The 15,129-nt window shown below is 41.8% G+C and overlaps 1 protein-coding gene across 4 annotated transcripts in view; it reads right to left on the reverse strand.

Moving 5' to 3' along the window:
* The window catches only part of LOC110537521 (drebrin), a 99,629-nt gene extending 90,817 nt beyond the window's left edge, over positions 1 to 8,812 (reverse strand). The window contains exon 1 of one of the 4 annotated variants that reach the window (XM_036937479.2): positions 8,528 to 8,812. In XM_036937479.2, coding sequence (XP_036793374.2) covers positions 8,528 to 8,610 — 83 coding nt within the window. In that variant the 5' untranslated portion in view covers positions 8,611 to 8,812. The remainder of the gene's footprint in view (positions 1 to 8,527) is intronic. The other 3 variants (XM_036937477.2, XM_090192388.1, XM_036937476.2) reach the window with 3 other exon arrangements.
* Between the last annotated feature and the right edge of the window lie 6,317 nt (positions 8,813 to 15,129).

Consider the following 15,129-nt stretch of genomic DNA (forward strand, 5'->3'; position numbering starts at 1 on the left):
CGGTTTCTGGTTTGGGAATGTTTTAATCGTTGCTATGGGAACGACATCTTCAACGCACGTTCTAATGAACTCGCTCACCGAATCAGCGTATTCGTCAATGTTGTTGTCTGACGCAATACGAAACAGCGTGGAATCAGATTGGTCGGACCAGCGTTGAACAGACCTCAGCGTGGGAGCTTCTTGTTTTAGCTTCTGTCTGTAGGCAGGGAGCAACAAAATGGAGTCGTGGTCAGCTTTTCCGAAAGGAGGGCAGGGGAGGGCCTTATATGCATCGCGGAAGTTAGAATAGCAATGATCCAAGGTTTTACCATCCCTGGTTGCGCAATTGATATGCTGATACAATTTAGGGAGTCTTGTTTTGTTTTCAGATTAGCCTCTTGAAACTCTAGGGGCAGTATTTCATTTTTGGATGAAAAACGTTCCCGTTTTAAACAAGATGTTTTGTCACGAAAAGATGCTCGACTATGCATATAATTGACAGCTTTGGAAAGAAAACACTGACATTTCCAAATCTGCAAATATATTATCTGTAAGTGCCACAGAACTAATGCTACAGGCAAAACCAAGATTAAATTTCAAACAGGAAGTGCCCCAGATTTGAGGCGCTGTGTTCCAATGTCTCCTTATATGGCTATGAATGCGCAATGAATGAGCCTACACTTTGTCGTTTCCCCAAGGTGTTTGCAGCATTGTGACGTATTTGTAGGCATATCATTGGAAAATTGACCATAAGAGACTACATTTACCAGGTGTCCGCCTGGTGTCCTCCGTCGAAATTGGTGCGCAATCTCCAGCTGCAGGCATTTTTCCACGTCGTTCAGAGGAGAAACTAAACTTCCACGAGGGATATATCATCGAATAGATATGTGAAAAACACCTTGAGGATTGATTCTAAACAACGTTTGCCATGTTTCTGTCGATATTATGGAGTTAATTTGGAAAAAAGTTTGGCGTTATAATGACTGGATTTTCAGGGTTTTTTCTTGGCCAAACGTGATGAACAAAACGGAGCGATTTCTCCTACACAAATAATCTTTTTGGAAAAACTGAACATTTGCTATCTAACTGAGAGTCTCCTCATTGAAAACATCCGAAGTTCTTCAAAGGTAAATGATTTTATTTGAATGCTTTTCTTGTGTTGTTAACAAAAATGACTAAGCTTGAGAGCCAATATATTTATTTTATTTGCGATTTTCATGAATAGTTAACATTGCGTTATGGTAATGCGCTTGAGGCTATAATTACGCTCCCGGATACGGGATTGCTCGTCGCAACAGGTTAAAATCCCCAGCTACAATGAATGCAGCCTCAGGATATATGGATTCCAGTTTGCAAAGAGTCAAATAAAGTTCGTTCAGAGCCATTGATGGGTCTGCTTGGGGGGGAATATATACGGCTGTGATTATAATCGAAGAGAATTCCCTTGGTAGATAATGCGGTCGACATTTGATTGTGAGGAGTTCTAAATCAGGTGAACAGAAGGACTTGAGTTCCTGTATGTTGTTGTGACCGCACCACGTCTCGTTAACCATAAAGCATACGCCCCCGCTCCTCTTCTTACCAGAAAGATGTTTGTTTCTGTCGGCGCGATGCGTGGAGAAACCAGCTGGCTGCACCGACTCCGATAGAGTCTCTCGAGTGAGCCATGTTTCCGTGAAGCACAGAAAGTTACAGTCCCTGATGTCCCTGTGGAATGCTACCCTTGCTCGGATTTCATCAACCTTGTTGTCAAGAGACTGGACATTGGCGAGTAGTATGCTAGGGAGTGGCGCGCGTTTGCCTCTTTTACGACATCGTTTTTTTGGGTCGCCGGCTGGGATCCATTCCGTTGTCCTGGGTGAAAAGGCAGAACACAGAATCAACTCCGGGAAAGTCATACTCTTGGTCGTACTGATGGTGAGTTGACGCTGCTCTTATATTCAGTAGTTCTTAACTGTATGTAATGAAACCTAAGATGACCTGGGGTACCAATGTAAGAAATAACACGTAAAAAAACTAAAAACTTCATAGTTTCCTAGGAACGCGAAGCAAGGCGGCCATCTCGAGTTGGCACCGGAAACAATAAGAGATGAGTGAAGAAGGTCTGAATGAATAAGACTAGTAATTCAGTGAGTTAATTGGATTCAAAACAGGGTGATTTTTCAAGTGATTTTACAAGCCTATCGGTCACGGCTTTACAGATTCCCACTGCCCTCGCTGGTTTCAAGGCCGTTTCTTGGCAGCAGAGAGCAAACAGTAGAGTTTCCAGTGTCAGGGGGTTTCAATGCCATGTCTGATGTTTCTATACCTTATTTGATGAGCCGAGTGACTGACTGGCTGACTGAAGGAGCGGAGCAAACCAAAAGCATCTGTTCATGTCTGCTTTCTAGCTTTTGGCTCCCCTTAAGAAAGGATCATTTATTTTTCAGAGGGGAGGTTCAGCTCTTCCAAAAGCCAATGCAACCCATCTCTGTCCTCCATTTGCAGAGGATGATAGTTGGACATTTCTACAGTTTGTCTTTGGAGATCTTGGAGCAGTCAAAGCCCTACACCATGAAACAGTCAGTGAAAGGGTCCAAAACATCGTATTATTCCTGTCGGTGACCTTGAAAGAAGTGATCGAGCATGGAAAATGGAAAAGTAGACAGCCTTTGGTATGAATTGTGCGTGTTAGTGGAAGACAGCTCTTCTGCAGCTTGACTACATAGCTTCTCTTATCTACCCAAATTCATCTCTAACCCCTTGGTGTGAAAAGTGCAAGTGGAGTGCAAATGCTTTCCCAAACCAAATTTAGACATTGTAAATGCTAATGTCCCTTCACTGGAGGGTTATATAGTACTTACTGTAGTAGTGCTTTCATAGTGAACTCGAAACACCAAAACACTTGGACAGGAACAGGATTCTTGCGAAATAACATTGAATTTCAAATTAGCATTTCAGGGATTTTTCTTGCTAATTATATGAATGAGGTCCAGTGACCCACGGAGGAGGAAGATGAGTGGGTAGGAATTGGAGGAGGAGGGAATGGGAGGAGGCAAGAGGTTGAGGAGGAAGGGCTGGGGGGCAGGGAGGGTGGAAAAGGAAAGAAGAGGTCAAGCTACATAAACACTCAAACACTTATTTTTGTACACTTGACTACATGGATATACTTTTTAATAAAAACCTACTTGAAACAAGCCATTACATTCCGTTATTATCATGGCATTTAGCTTGTATTATTCAGGTTATTACTTTAAACATTAAATCAACAAATGTCAGGTTGATGAGGATCTGTACATTTTTGTATTGCCACAACATTAACGGAGTCAAGATAAAGATATTTGCCTCCTTGTCTGTTTGCTTTTCTGCATATACAAATGTTTAACACGGATCCTATTTCAACGCACAAAACCATTCAAACTTAGTCCGATGGGTTTCTCCCACTTTTACTGAAATATTCGCATTACATCACAAACCCTGCTGCTGCGGTCATTCGATGGCAGTGGCATTGACACACTACAGTTCAAACGATTGGGGTCACTTAGAAATGTCCTTGTTTTTTAAATTAAAGCAGATGTTTTGTCCATTAAAATAACATCAAATTGATCATAAATACAGTGTAGACATTGTTAATGACTATTGTAGCTAGAATATTTTTTATGGAAAATCTAGAGGCCCATTATCAGCAACCTCCTGTGTTCCAATGGCACGTTGTGTTAGCTAATCAAGTTCATACTTTTAAAAGGCTAATTGATCATTAGAGACCCCTTTTGCAATTATGTTAGCACAGCAGAAAACTGCAAATTCATTAAATAGTACCCGCAAAACACCCGTCTCAAGGTCAACAGTGAAAAGGTGACTCCGGGACGCTGGCCTTCTCGGCAGAGTTGCAAAGAAAAATCCATATCTCTGTCCAGTGACTTCTTTTGCCCATCTTAATCTTTTCTTTTTATTGGCATTTGCGAGAAGCAGGCCAGGCAGGTACTGCTTTCTACGCGTGGTCAGGCGGGCGCGCGCACTCTGTCAACATTAAAAGGACAGGGAAACCAGACACATGCTCATTGTTCACATGGAGCACGTAAATGATGGCATGAAATATACCTCAACTTGTTTCTCACAAGTGTAGCATGTTTTGAACTCTGCAATGTTTCCATTTCGAGAATGAGAGGTAAAGGTAAATTAATACATGCATTAACAGAAATCGATGTAACCAAATGACAGAGATTAACGGTGAATTGCCCGTTTTACAAACGGTAGGTTACCACATCGGTATACAAAACCAAGGCATGGGTTCCTTTTATATCTGGTCAATATACTTACAGGGTAAGACAACCAATATATAATTGTGTATTTGGGTGACCTATCCCTTTAACAAATAATCCCTTAATAGCAGGAATAGCACCATCTAGTGGGCAGAACCTGGTAATATCAGGATGTAGGGTGGGACATACCGTAAACTCAACTTCAAATGACATTTCTCTGAATAGGGGGGGGGGGGGGGGGGGGTCTGATACTATATACTCTTTGTTGGTGTGGGATTGTGGTGGGGTGTGTGGGGTCTGTGGGTCTGTGGGCATTTGTCCACTTCTTTGGATTCCTCATGTCTTACTCATTGTTAGAAAGAAATGTATGTTAAGTCCTATAGAATTCATATATATTAAATCATTATCATTTAAAATTGTCAGTTTGGTTGGGTGCAATCAATTAGGCTAATTTCAGACAAAATAATGTTTCCAGAATGCTTATCTTATCCGTTTAACTACAGAAACAATTTCAGAACAATCAGATGGTGGGAGTCATGGCTTGCTGAAATGACATGGAACGACCCAATAGGAAACATGTCAGGTAATGGCTTTCTGAGAGGGCTACCGGTCAAACCAATAGAGCCCAGCGAATCAGCAACAGCCAGCACTCTATATGGAACATTCCAGATGTCTATGTGTGTTTGATATTGGATAAGCCTTGTGATATTCTAGCCGGCTGTGCTTCACCTCTTCGTGGTGGAGTTCAAAAATACAAAATTCTCTCTTGCGGGCACTCTGAAGGAGAGCCTGTCAAATGTCCTCTAGGCTCTAGCCATTACTGTCACTGAGGCTATGGCTGGCCCTCATTGAACCCAAAGACAATATCATCCATCATCCGTCTGGGTTCCTTCTGCTTGCTATCACTTTGGCTTCGTCTGCCTTCTTTGAAATGCTTTGAAAAATGTCTTGTCATGCCACAATCAGACAGACAGCAGCTTCTGACCCAGAATTAGGTAGTTACCACCAGTGTTTGATTGTTGTACCTCCCACACCACACAACTATCTTTGTATTCAGGTTTCAGAGAATTGGTTAAAATGATTAAAGGCATGATGGGAGGGGTGTGTGTGTGTGTGTAGGGCAGAATGTCTCCACTCTCCTCCCAACTGGAGAAAAGAAGGACATCAGGAAGGTCAATTATACGAACAGAAAGTCCACAGTGAATCCACCTCTTACTGCTATTATGTGAAAGACACCCAGGTGTCTCTAGGGTGTTGCGAGCCCAGGTAGAGGGCTCATATTGCTGAGGGCATAGGATATTGGGTATGATAAATGGACTGGTATTTACAGTGAGTGCATGTAAGTGTGTGCGTGCATGTGTTTGAGATTGTGTGAATAAAAACACTTGTGCCAGGAGGCCCTGGCAGCCATGTTATAGATGATGATGGGGTACGATATGGACAGGGAGAGAGGGGAAAGGATTGAGGTTGTTTAGGGTCAGAGATGGTGGTCTTTGTTTTGCTCAGATCAAATGCGAGTAATGGGGTCAAGTCCTCAGCCCTTTGCATTATCAGGCAATTTTTTTGGCATCTGATAAATAAGCAAATAAAATAAAATGGGTCCTGGCGACATTTAAAAACACAGCCAAAGGAAATATTAACCTTTGGCAATGATGTTGGTGAAACCCACTTGAACAAAAAGCGCGGGTAATATTCAACTATAGGTGTGCATTTCCTTGGCAGTGTGGCTACTGGGTTGGCTATAACAGACCGAATGAGGGGGGATGCCTCCCCTCAATAAGTCTTTATCACACATACAAGCTGTATACAGTGCCTTCAGAAAGTATTCACACCCTTGACTTTCCCCACATTTTGTTGTGTTACAGCCTGAAATCTATGTTATTCAATCATTGCACCCACACTGCTCGCACGTGCCAACGAGCGTCTGCGTTGCTAAGGGCTAAAATAGAAATCAGTTCTATTTCTGATGCAGATCACGCTACAAATCCTGCCTCTCCCATCTCCTCATTGGTTCAAAGGAGCAGGTACCCACGTGCCATCTCCTCATTGGTTATACCCACGTAGGTAACTGAAAGACGAACGAGGTCAGTGGCAGTAATTGCACCTAATTTATGAAAGTTGCCAATCGCAACATAAAGTCAAGAGAAGAAAAAGCCTGGAAGGAAGAAAGTTTGATACTTTTGATAGATTTAAACAATATTGGAGCATGGTCACAATCATAAAGTGTCAACTCCATTTGCATGATAAGAATTTTGGTTAAAATGTTACATTTAATTAGGTTATAGTGTCAAAGCAACTGAAGAAAAACTAAAATGGCTAGTGTGTATACCACTTGAAATGTTTTATTTTGCCAAATTCGTAAAAAACATCAACTCCGTCAGAGTGCTAAAAGATCTGATAGAATGGTTGTTTTTATTGAGGATTTCCAAAATAGTCTTTATTTTACAAATGTTTGTATTAAACTTATTTTCGTCTGTTTTGTGTATCTTAATTGTCAAGTCAGTCAGTGGCTTGTCAACTCAGTCACTGATGGTAGCCCCCCTTAAGATCTGAAAAAAATAGTGTAATCACTGTTCTGCAATATATGCTTAAACAATTGAAGGGATAATGTTTGAGTTAAATGTTTTTGGTTTTAAATCTAGAAAAACATGCCAAAATGCTAACGAAATTAGCCCTGGAGCATTATATAGTGCTACAAAACAAAAATAAATGGAGATTTGTATTACATATATGAATAATCTAATGTTAGAATTAAACAATCACGACCTTTAAACACTTGTTGGACAATAATTGTCCAAATAGAATACCTGTTATGGTGTCTCACGGAGTTGATATAAATCCAGTCATGTGCATTTCATGAAAAATAACTACAAATTAGGATGATCCTTTACATGGTGTGATAGACCAAAGCATCATCTATCAAAATATACAGTATATTTCAAATGTCGTTAATATTAAGACAAATATTTGAGATAGTCCCTTCTTTTAACAATCCCTGAGCACTAAACTCAAAAAAAATTATCCCTGCCCCATGGCTAAAAAATCAAAGGGGGGTGGGGGGGGGGGGGGGGGGGGGGGCTTGCTTGAAGACTGGGCTACGCCACAGACTGATTAAGTATTGATTTGTTTCTTTCAACCAGATACACATTAGGTCAGGCATCTTTTATACATGAAGAGATACAAAGCAGATATGTTGTCGATGATTCAATCAGATCACTCTGTTGAAATCAATAGAAAGAGAGACAGCCGTTATCTTTCTAGTTGGAATATATGATAACGTAAGCAGTTTAGCTTAGAGTTGAGCCCAATGCCTACTCATATTATAGCCTACCCTCTTCAAAAGAGAGAGATGATATAATCATCACTGGACGTCAATGGGTGCAGCCTTTCAGAATCTCAGTCTCACTCTTGCTTCCATGGCCAAGTAAGTCCAGCTGGTTTTGTAAGTGAAAATATATTCATTCCACTTACCACTGTGTATCCATTTCCACACAAAGGGAAGTCAAACGCCTCCGCATTGACACAAGGCCGGATGGAATGTGTGGATAAAACACACGGGACCTTCGCTCACTCAGTAGGCTGAGTTCATACTCCATCCCATTTACTAACATTTCCCTCCTAACAGGGACAAACGAGCAGTTACATCGCGTATAATGAGAGGAAGCAGGGCCGGTCACATCGAGTGTTGATAGATTGACACTTATCGCCTTGCTCCTCTCGTCTCTACACTCGCTCGTTGGGATGCAAGAACGCTACATATGCCATGTGCAAATGGAGATGTACAAATTGCGAGAACGGTATGCTTTCGCAAAAGGGGAAAGAACTGAGATGTTCTCAACATGTAACCTTTTCAGGGGCTCCCCACAACGCAAAGTGTCTGGGACAGTCAGAAAGACAGTGGTCCAAAGTAAAAACTAGTCCATAACAAACAATGAATCCTTCTTTCTTTCTTTCTTTCTTTCTTTCTTTCTTTCTTGCTCAATATTTGATAATTGAGCACAGTGCCTGCTGATTTTCTTAACTAGGAGCAGGGACCGGTGTCAATTGGTATGCTCTGAACAGTTGCACATTTCAGCACTTTGGGGGATTTAATTATATAAAATACATTTTCCCATGGCCTGAACCGATTAATCTGACAGCTTTGGAAAGGACCCGTTATATTGCAACCGATCCACTAGAAAATGTATCAACATGCACCATGAATCCTGACATAGTAACCTTTACCCCGCCGCTCAACTGTTAAACCCCGCAATAAAACACTTAAAGCCAATGAGCCGTGATAGAGAAGGGATGTTCAATTAACTTACCAGTCGGTGGACGAGGTCTCGTTGATAACATCCTGGTAGGCTGTTAGAAGGGCCAGTCTGTTCTTGCTGAGATTCACAGCCATGTTGCTGTCTCTGCAATCATCCAGACCCGTGTAATACTGTAATGGAAGTAGAGGAAAGGATAGAGAGAGACGGGGAGAGATTCTGAGTGGAGGAACAAAGACAATGCAGCGCTATTGCCTCGCTAGCTGCGTGGTCCTAGTGCGAATTTTTCACTGGTCTCTAAAAAACACTGCTGGGTCCTAGCGCCTCAGAGTGCTCACTGGCCTACACCGTCAAAGTCAGCACAATACCGTGATCTGACCTGGCCTGACCTGACAAAGACCAGGGAAATGACAAGTCAAATAATTTATTTCTGAACAATATAGCCTATAGGAATGGGGGTCTAACTAACAGTAGAGAGGGGGCTTCGATTATTAGACACACAATAATCTGGGGTTGGAACATAATGCTGGACCAAAGTCATATTTTTTACACTTTGACAAACTACATTCTCATTACTCCTCTTCATAACTTGCTCTCTGATAAAAACAGCCCAATATTTAATCACTGTTATTGTTTTATGCTTTGTCTGGTACTGGCTGGTTCCCCAGAGATGGGTTTGCTGTCTAGGCTCTAGGCTGTCAAGCCTCCAGGCTGTAGCTAGCTGAAACTTTCCTCTGAGTGAGAACGTTTTACTTGCAAATAACCGGCGCAATCATGCTCTGATAGTACCACATCCGACCCAGTCTGGAGTGTGTGTCTGGGATGAGAAATGTGTCAGTGTGTTATTGCGTCATCGTGCCCCTGGAGCTCTCTGAGTGAGCAACCCAAGCCCCGAGGACTAGGAGAGTCTGTACTGTACTGTATGCAGATTTGGCAGAGAGAGAACAGTTTTGTCTACTGGTAATTGGGATACAGACCCTAGAGCACAGTCTGGATCTACAGTGTATTATTGAGTGCAGTCCAAAGCAGGCCAGTGTGTCAGATTGAGTAGGATGGTGTTACCCTTACACACTGATCTTTTGTGTTTTTGCTCCTAATGGTTAAGGTTACAGTTTGGGGAGGGTATGCTGATCCTAGATCTGTGCCTACGGGCAACTCCTACCCAGTCAGTGTTGGACGGACCCTCAGGGGAAGTCTCAGTGCTTTTCTTCCAGCAGTTTTAGAGCTAATCTCATGCTATTCTACAGATGTTGCAATAAGGCTGAAAGAATTTTGAAAGCTAATTTCCTACACGTTTTGCCATGAGGCTGAGGGAAAATGTTGTAGTTTTACAGCTATACTATCTGGTAATTCATTTTTTGTTTGCCATGGCTTGATTTGCTTATATGCTATCTGGCGTGGGGGGCAGCAACTACTCTTCCTGGGGTCCAAAAACATTCTCAAATTGTTCCAAGATCATTAAGTAGTGCTGAGCGATTCCCCGTAATGTAGTTTTTCCGGTTATTGACCAACGTTGGTTCAAATCAAATCAAATCAAAAGGTATGTCACATGCGCCGAATACAACAAGTGTAGACCTTACTGTGAAATTCTTACTTACAAGCCCTTAATCAACAATGTAGTTCAATAAATAGAGTTAATAAAATATTTACTAAATAAACTGAAGTTTTTTTTTATTTTTCTCATAAATCAAAAAATAACACAAGACATGTACATAACAATAACAAGGCTATATACAGGGGGTACCGGTACAGATTCAATTACTTGAATTCCATTCCGTTTTTTTTTTTTTGTGTGTGTGAGCCCAACAGCAGTTTCTCTAGAGAGAAATCTAATAATTAATGAAAGAAATCAAGTCAACAACTATGTGGACAATGGGATGAAGGGAGTTGTAGTTTTCATTAAGCAAATATTCATCCTAGTTCAGAGCAGAAAAATGGGTAAATAACTATAAGACCATAATCCATTGCACCTATTCTTTCCGGCTCAGACAGAGATGGGCCGTGTTCAAGAGGATCAAAACCGTAATGCTGTATATCATGGGTAAATTGTTACTGACTGACTGATCTACAAATAATAATGAGTAGTTATTTATGATGGAAGGTAATTTGTAGATCAGTCAGTTGGCAGTTGCCTGCACTGTCGAACAAACTCATGGACACACTTTGGCTGCTTTTACACATAATTGGGCTAATTCTGATCTTTCTTCCACTAATTGGTCTTTTGACCAATAAAATCAGATCTTTTCACATCAGATATTTTTCAGAGCTGCTCTGATTGGTCAAAAGACCAATTAATTTAAAAAATATCAGAATTGGGCTGCTTAAGTAAACACAGCCAAAGTGTGTCCATGGGCTTGTTTTAGGTTAGATACACAGAGACTGATACACAGAGACTGCATGAGAGAGGAACATCAAAACACAATGAGGAGAGCAGGGGGATAGAGCTAGTTCATGAAAGTATACCTTATCTACTTTGAAGAACATGTAAAATGATTGAGTCAGACAGCTCCGCAGCATACTTAGGCAGGCTAGCTAAATAGGAAGACTAAAGACAGAAAAGTATGGGGAACAGATATAGATCATGTTAGATGGTCTGGCTGGCTGACTGCTACTGCCTGAGCAGAGAAGAGATGATGACTTTAAGGAATGAAAAATAATAAAGTCCTCAAATAAAAAGTATTTTTCTATTGATGTCTACCCAATGTGGAACTGACAGAGACAAGGGAATATTTTCAATGTTTTGGCAATTCAATGTTCACTATTTTTGGCTTTGGAATTTCCATTAAAAAAATCTCTAAAATCAATTTAATGTAATTATTTCCAAATCCATTTAATGTTTAAAGAAATAATACAAACCGAAAACCGTGATTCTTTTTTTAATCGAACCAAAACCAAACCGACCTCAGAAAGCACGAATCGCTCAGCACTCAGCATTAACAAAACTTTAATTCAAAATTATCTATCTTGTTAAGTGTGTTCAGGTGTGTTGGCCGTGCACGCTAATTGACTACGCCTGATCTTAATGAGTGCTTGTAAGGATTAGACCCTTTTTTCAATTTTCACCTAAAATGACACACCCAAATCTAACTGCCTGTAGTTCAGGACCTGAAGAAAGGATATGCATATTATTGATACCATTTTGTGTTTGTGGAAATGTGAAATGAATGTAGGAGAATATAACACAATAGATCTGGTGAAAGATAATACAAAGAAAAAAACGTGTTTTTTTGTACCATCATCTTTGAAATGCAAGAGAAAGGCCATAATGTATTATTCCAGCCCAGCCGTAATATAGATTTTGGCCACTAGATGACAGCAGTGTATTTGCAAAGTTTTAGACTGATCCAATGAACCATTATATTTCTGTTCAAGATTTTGTATCGAGACTGCCCAAATGTGCCTAATTGGTTTATTAATACATTTAAATTCATAACTGTGCACTCTCCTCAAACAATAGCATGGTATTCTTTCACTGTAATAGCTACTGTAAATTGGACAGTGCAGAATTTAAGCTTTCTGACAATATCAGATACGTCTATGTCCTGGGAAATTTTCTTGTTACTTACAACCTCATGCTAATTGCATTAGCCTACTTTAGCTCAACTGTCCTGCGGGAGACACACCAAATTTGGAATGGGGTCTGTTTGAATAGACTAAAATGAACAGCTGTGTATGCATAAAAAACATGGCATGCTAGCTCCATCCTGGTGGCGCAGAGGACTAATTCCATGGATAGAGAACAGAAGATTGTAGGTTTCCATCTCACTGATGCTGTGTCACAATAAAAATACATGTGTTTGCATAATTACTGCCTAAGGAAATGAATTTCCATGTGTAATTCCTGTGTTTGGAGTTCAAAAACATTAACCCCAAATAAGATAGCAGTGTTATTAAAAGTCTTATTGAAACATTCAGTGAATGTTTTAAGCAAGTTATTAAAAAAACATTCAGATATTTTATTCCTACAACCAATGTGAAACCAAAAACATACGTTCCCACAACTTCCGAGGAACCAAATGTGCTAGCTGGGCCCATATATTTTGTTGAATTGTAGGAAATGAGCTATAAAACTGCAACATTTTCTCTCCGCCCCATGGTAAAATGAGTAGAATCGCATTACATTTGTTTTAAAACAGCAAATTGTTCTCTCTGTTAATTGGAAAAATTAGTAGAATTGCAAAAAATTTGCTTTTAATCTGAAACATTTTATCTACACCACCCTATGGCAAAATATGTAGATTTGCAGAATTTTTTTTTCTCCGGTGCTAAGAGGGAGGCTACAACAATGTTTTGCCATAGGGGGGCACACGGGACAGGACGTGTCTAGCATCCATGAGAGGAACGAACAGGTATTGTCAATGGACATAGCGGTAGCACTTTACATCACAGTACGGAATAAACTGTTTATAATATGGTAATAATATCGCTAATTTATACATATGTTTAAGGTTTCATATTATTAATCCTTCACCAGCCTGACACACATCACAGCATGCCACTCAGAAATAGAGATGATGACTGTCAATCATTTACCCCCCCCCCCCCCCCCCCTTGCATCTGCAACTGCCATGCACTATATTGCTCATCCTGTGTCTCCTTGACCTGCCGCCACCTCTCTCTCTCTCTCTCTCTCTGTGTGATTGTGTGGGCGGATCCCCACCAGCTGCAACCTGTTCCATAATCAATACCTCTACAATACTCAGCCCTGCCACTTCCACGCTGCCAGATTGTAATCTCTGCTCAGTCAGTCTATGTTTCTAGCCGTTTGTTCCTGTTTAGATCCTGTTTTCCTTGCCTGACACTGTTTTCCTCTCCGCTACAGTTCTGCCCGCTCTGACTCTGGTCCCTGTCTCCAGTCCCACGTCTTGTCAGTCCTGTTACTCTGTCCTGGATCCCCCACTCTACTGCTCCCTTGGATTCCCTGCCGGACCTGCGTACCCTGTCCCAACACCTCTCGCACCAGCCTCAGCCTCCGCACCTGGTTTCCTGCAACCCGCCCGAGCTTCCCCTGGCCTGCACTCCATCTTCCCCGTGTTTCAATAAATACCTTGGTTACCTCATGTCAGTCTCCTTGTCTGAGTCTGCACTTGGGTTCACCTGTTCCTCTCTGCGTAACCCCCCCCCCCCCCCCCCCCCATCATGACAATGCCACCAGCCATACTGCTCGTTCTGTGCGTGATTTCCTGCAAGACAGGAATGTCAGTGTTCTGCCATAGCCAGCAAAGAGGCCGGATCTCAATCCCACTGAGCATGTCTGGGACCTGTTGGATCGGAGGGTAAGGGCTAGGGCCATTCCCACCAGAAATGTCAGGGAACTTGCAGGTGCCTTGGTGGAAGAGTGGGGTAACATCTCACAGCAAGAACTGGCAAATCTGGTGCAGTCCATGAGGAGGAGATGCACTGCAGTACTTAATGCAGCTGGTGGCCACAACAGATACTGACTGTTACTTTGGATTTTGACCCCCCGCCCCCCCCCCCCCCCCTTCTGTTAGTCACGTCTGTGGAACTTGTTTAGTTTATGTCTCAGTTGTTGAATCTTGAGGACATTTCTTTTTTTGCTGAGTTTATATTCTCTTATCCTCTTTATCCAACGATAGCCCCATCTCCACATCAATGACCCTCATACGACACATGCTCACACCCCTCTTTCCTTGCTCTCATCATATGAGGATCTGTGTTTGGCCCCGAGCGCCCACCCTCCCCTGCCTGTTAAGTGGGTTAACATTAATTAATTCTCATCCATTCGGTCCTCAGTGTCTCCTCCAGACGACTAAGGTACCAATTATTTTCACTGGTTATTGTCCTCAGGGAAGACATCTGTCCGGCAGAGACTGGGCTGGGATCCAACGTCCAGGATTCTCCAGCAGCAATATGCATACATGGGGTGTGTGTTTGGGTGGGATCGTGGTGTGTGTGCTTTGGCCTCAGTGCCCAAAGCTCACACCCTGTCTTAAATGGAGCAGCAGGGGATTGAGCCAGCAGCTCCATACAGGGCTCTGACACCAAGCTCTCATTTCTAATGGAGTCTTTGAATGGCCAAATTACTCTGTCAGGGCTGAAGGGAGGAGAAAACAGCAGCTTTTGCATCAAGCTCAAACTGGATTACACATCACAAACTAGTTGATTTAATCTGTCTGAAAAATAAATACCACAGCATTAGAATTCATTTCTCGTATTTGATCAAAGTAATATTCATATTCATTCAGAGTACTTTCAAACTGGGCTGGAGAAACAGAGTTAGATTGAGGACAATACGCAGCTTGTTCTGACTTTATAACAGAGTGGTATTGATTAATTGATCTGGTTCTATTTGAGGAAGTCTGGAGGGTGAAGGGGAGAGATGGCAGGTGGACAAAGACAAAAGGCTTTAGTTTCAACTCACATCTCCACTCAACACACACTCTGATTACCCTGGTCCCAGAACTTTGTGCTTTAGCCAAGTCCTCCGACTATAAGGGATGAGGACCATATCCTTGGAACAGTCTGCCACAGCCGCCACATACTGTAGGCAGGCATGCACAAACAACAATTTTCTATCACTGACTCACCCTCACGTCTAAGAGGAAAACAATCACGGGGTGTCCTTATAAGTCTTGCTCAGACACAGGCCCCCCTGAACGCTCTCCCTCTCTCTCACTCTGCCGCCATGGAGAACA

This window comes from Oncorhynchus mykiss, chromosome 12 (genome assembly GCF_057628025.1).
Source record: "Oncorhynchus mykiss isolate SJ-2025 chromosome 12, ASM5762802v1, whole genome shotgun sequence".
NCBI classification, from domain to species: Eukaryota; Metazoa; Chordata; class Actinopteri; order Salmoniformes; family Salmonidae; genus Oncorhynchus; species Oncorhynchus mykiss.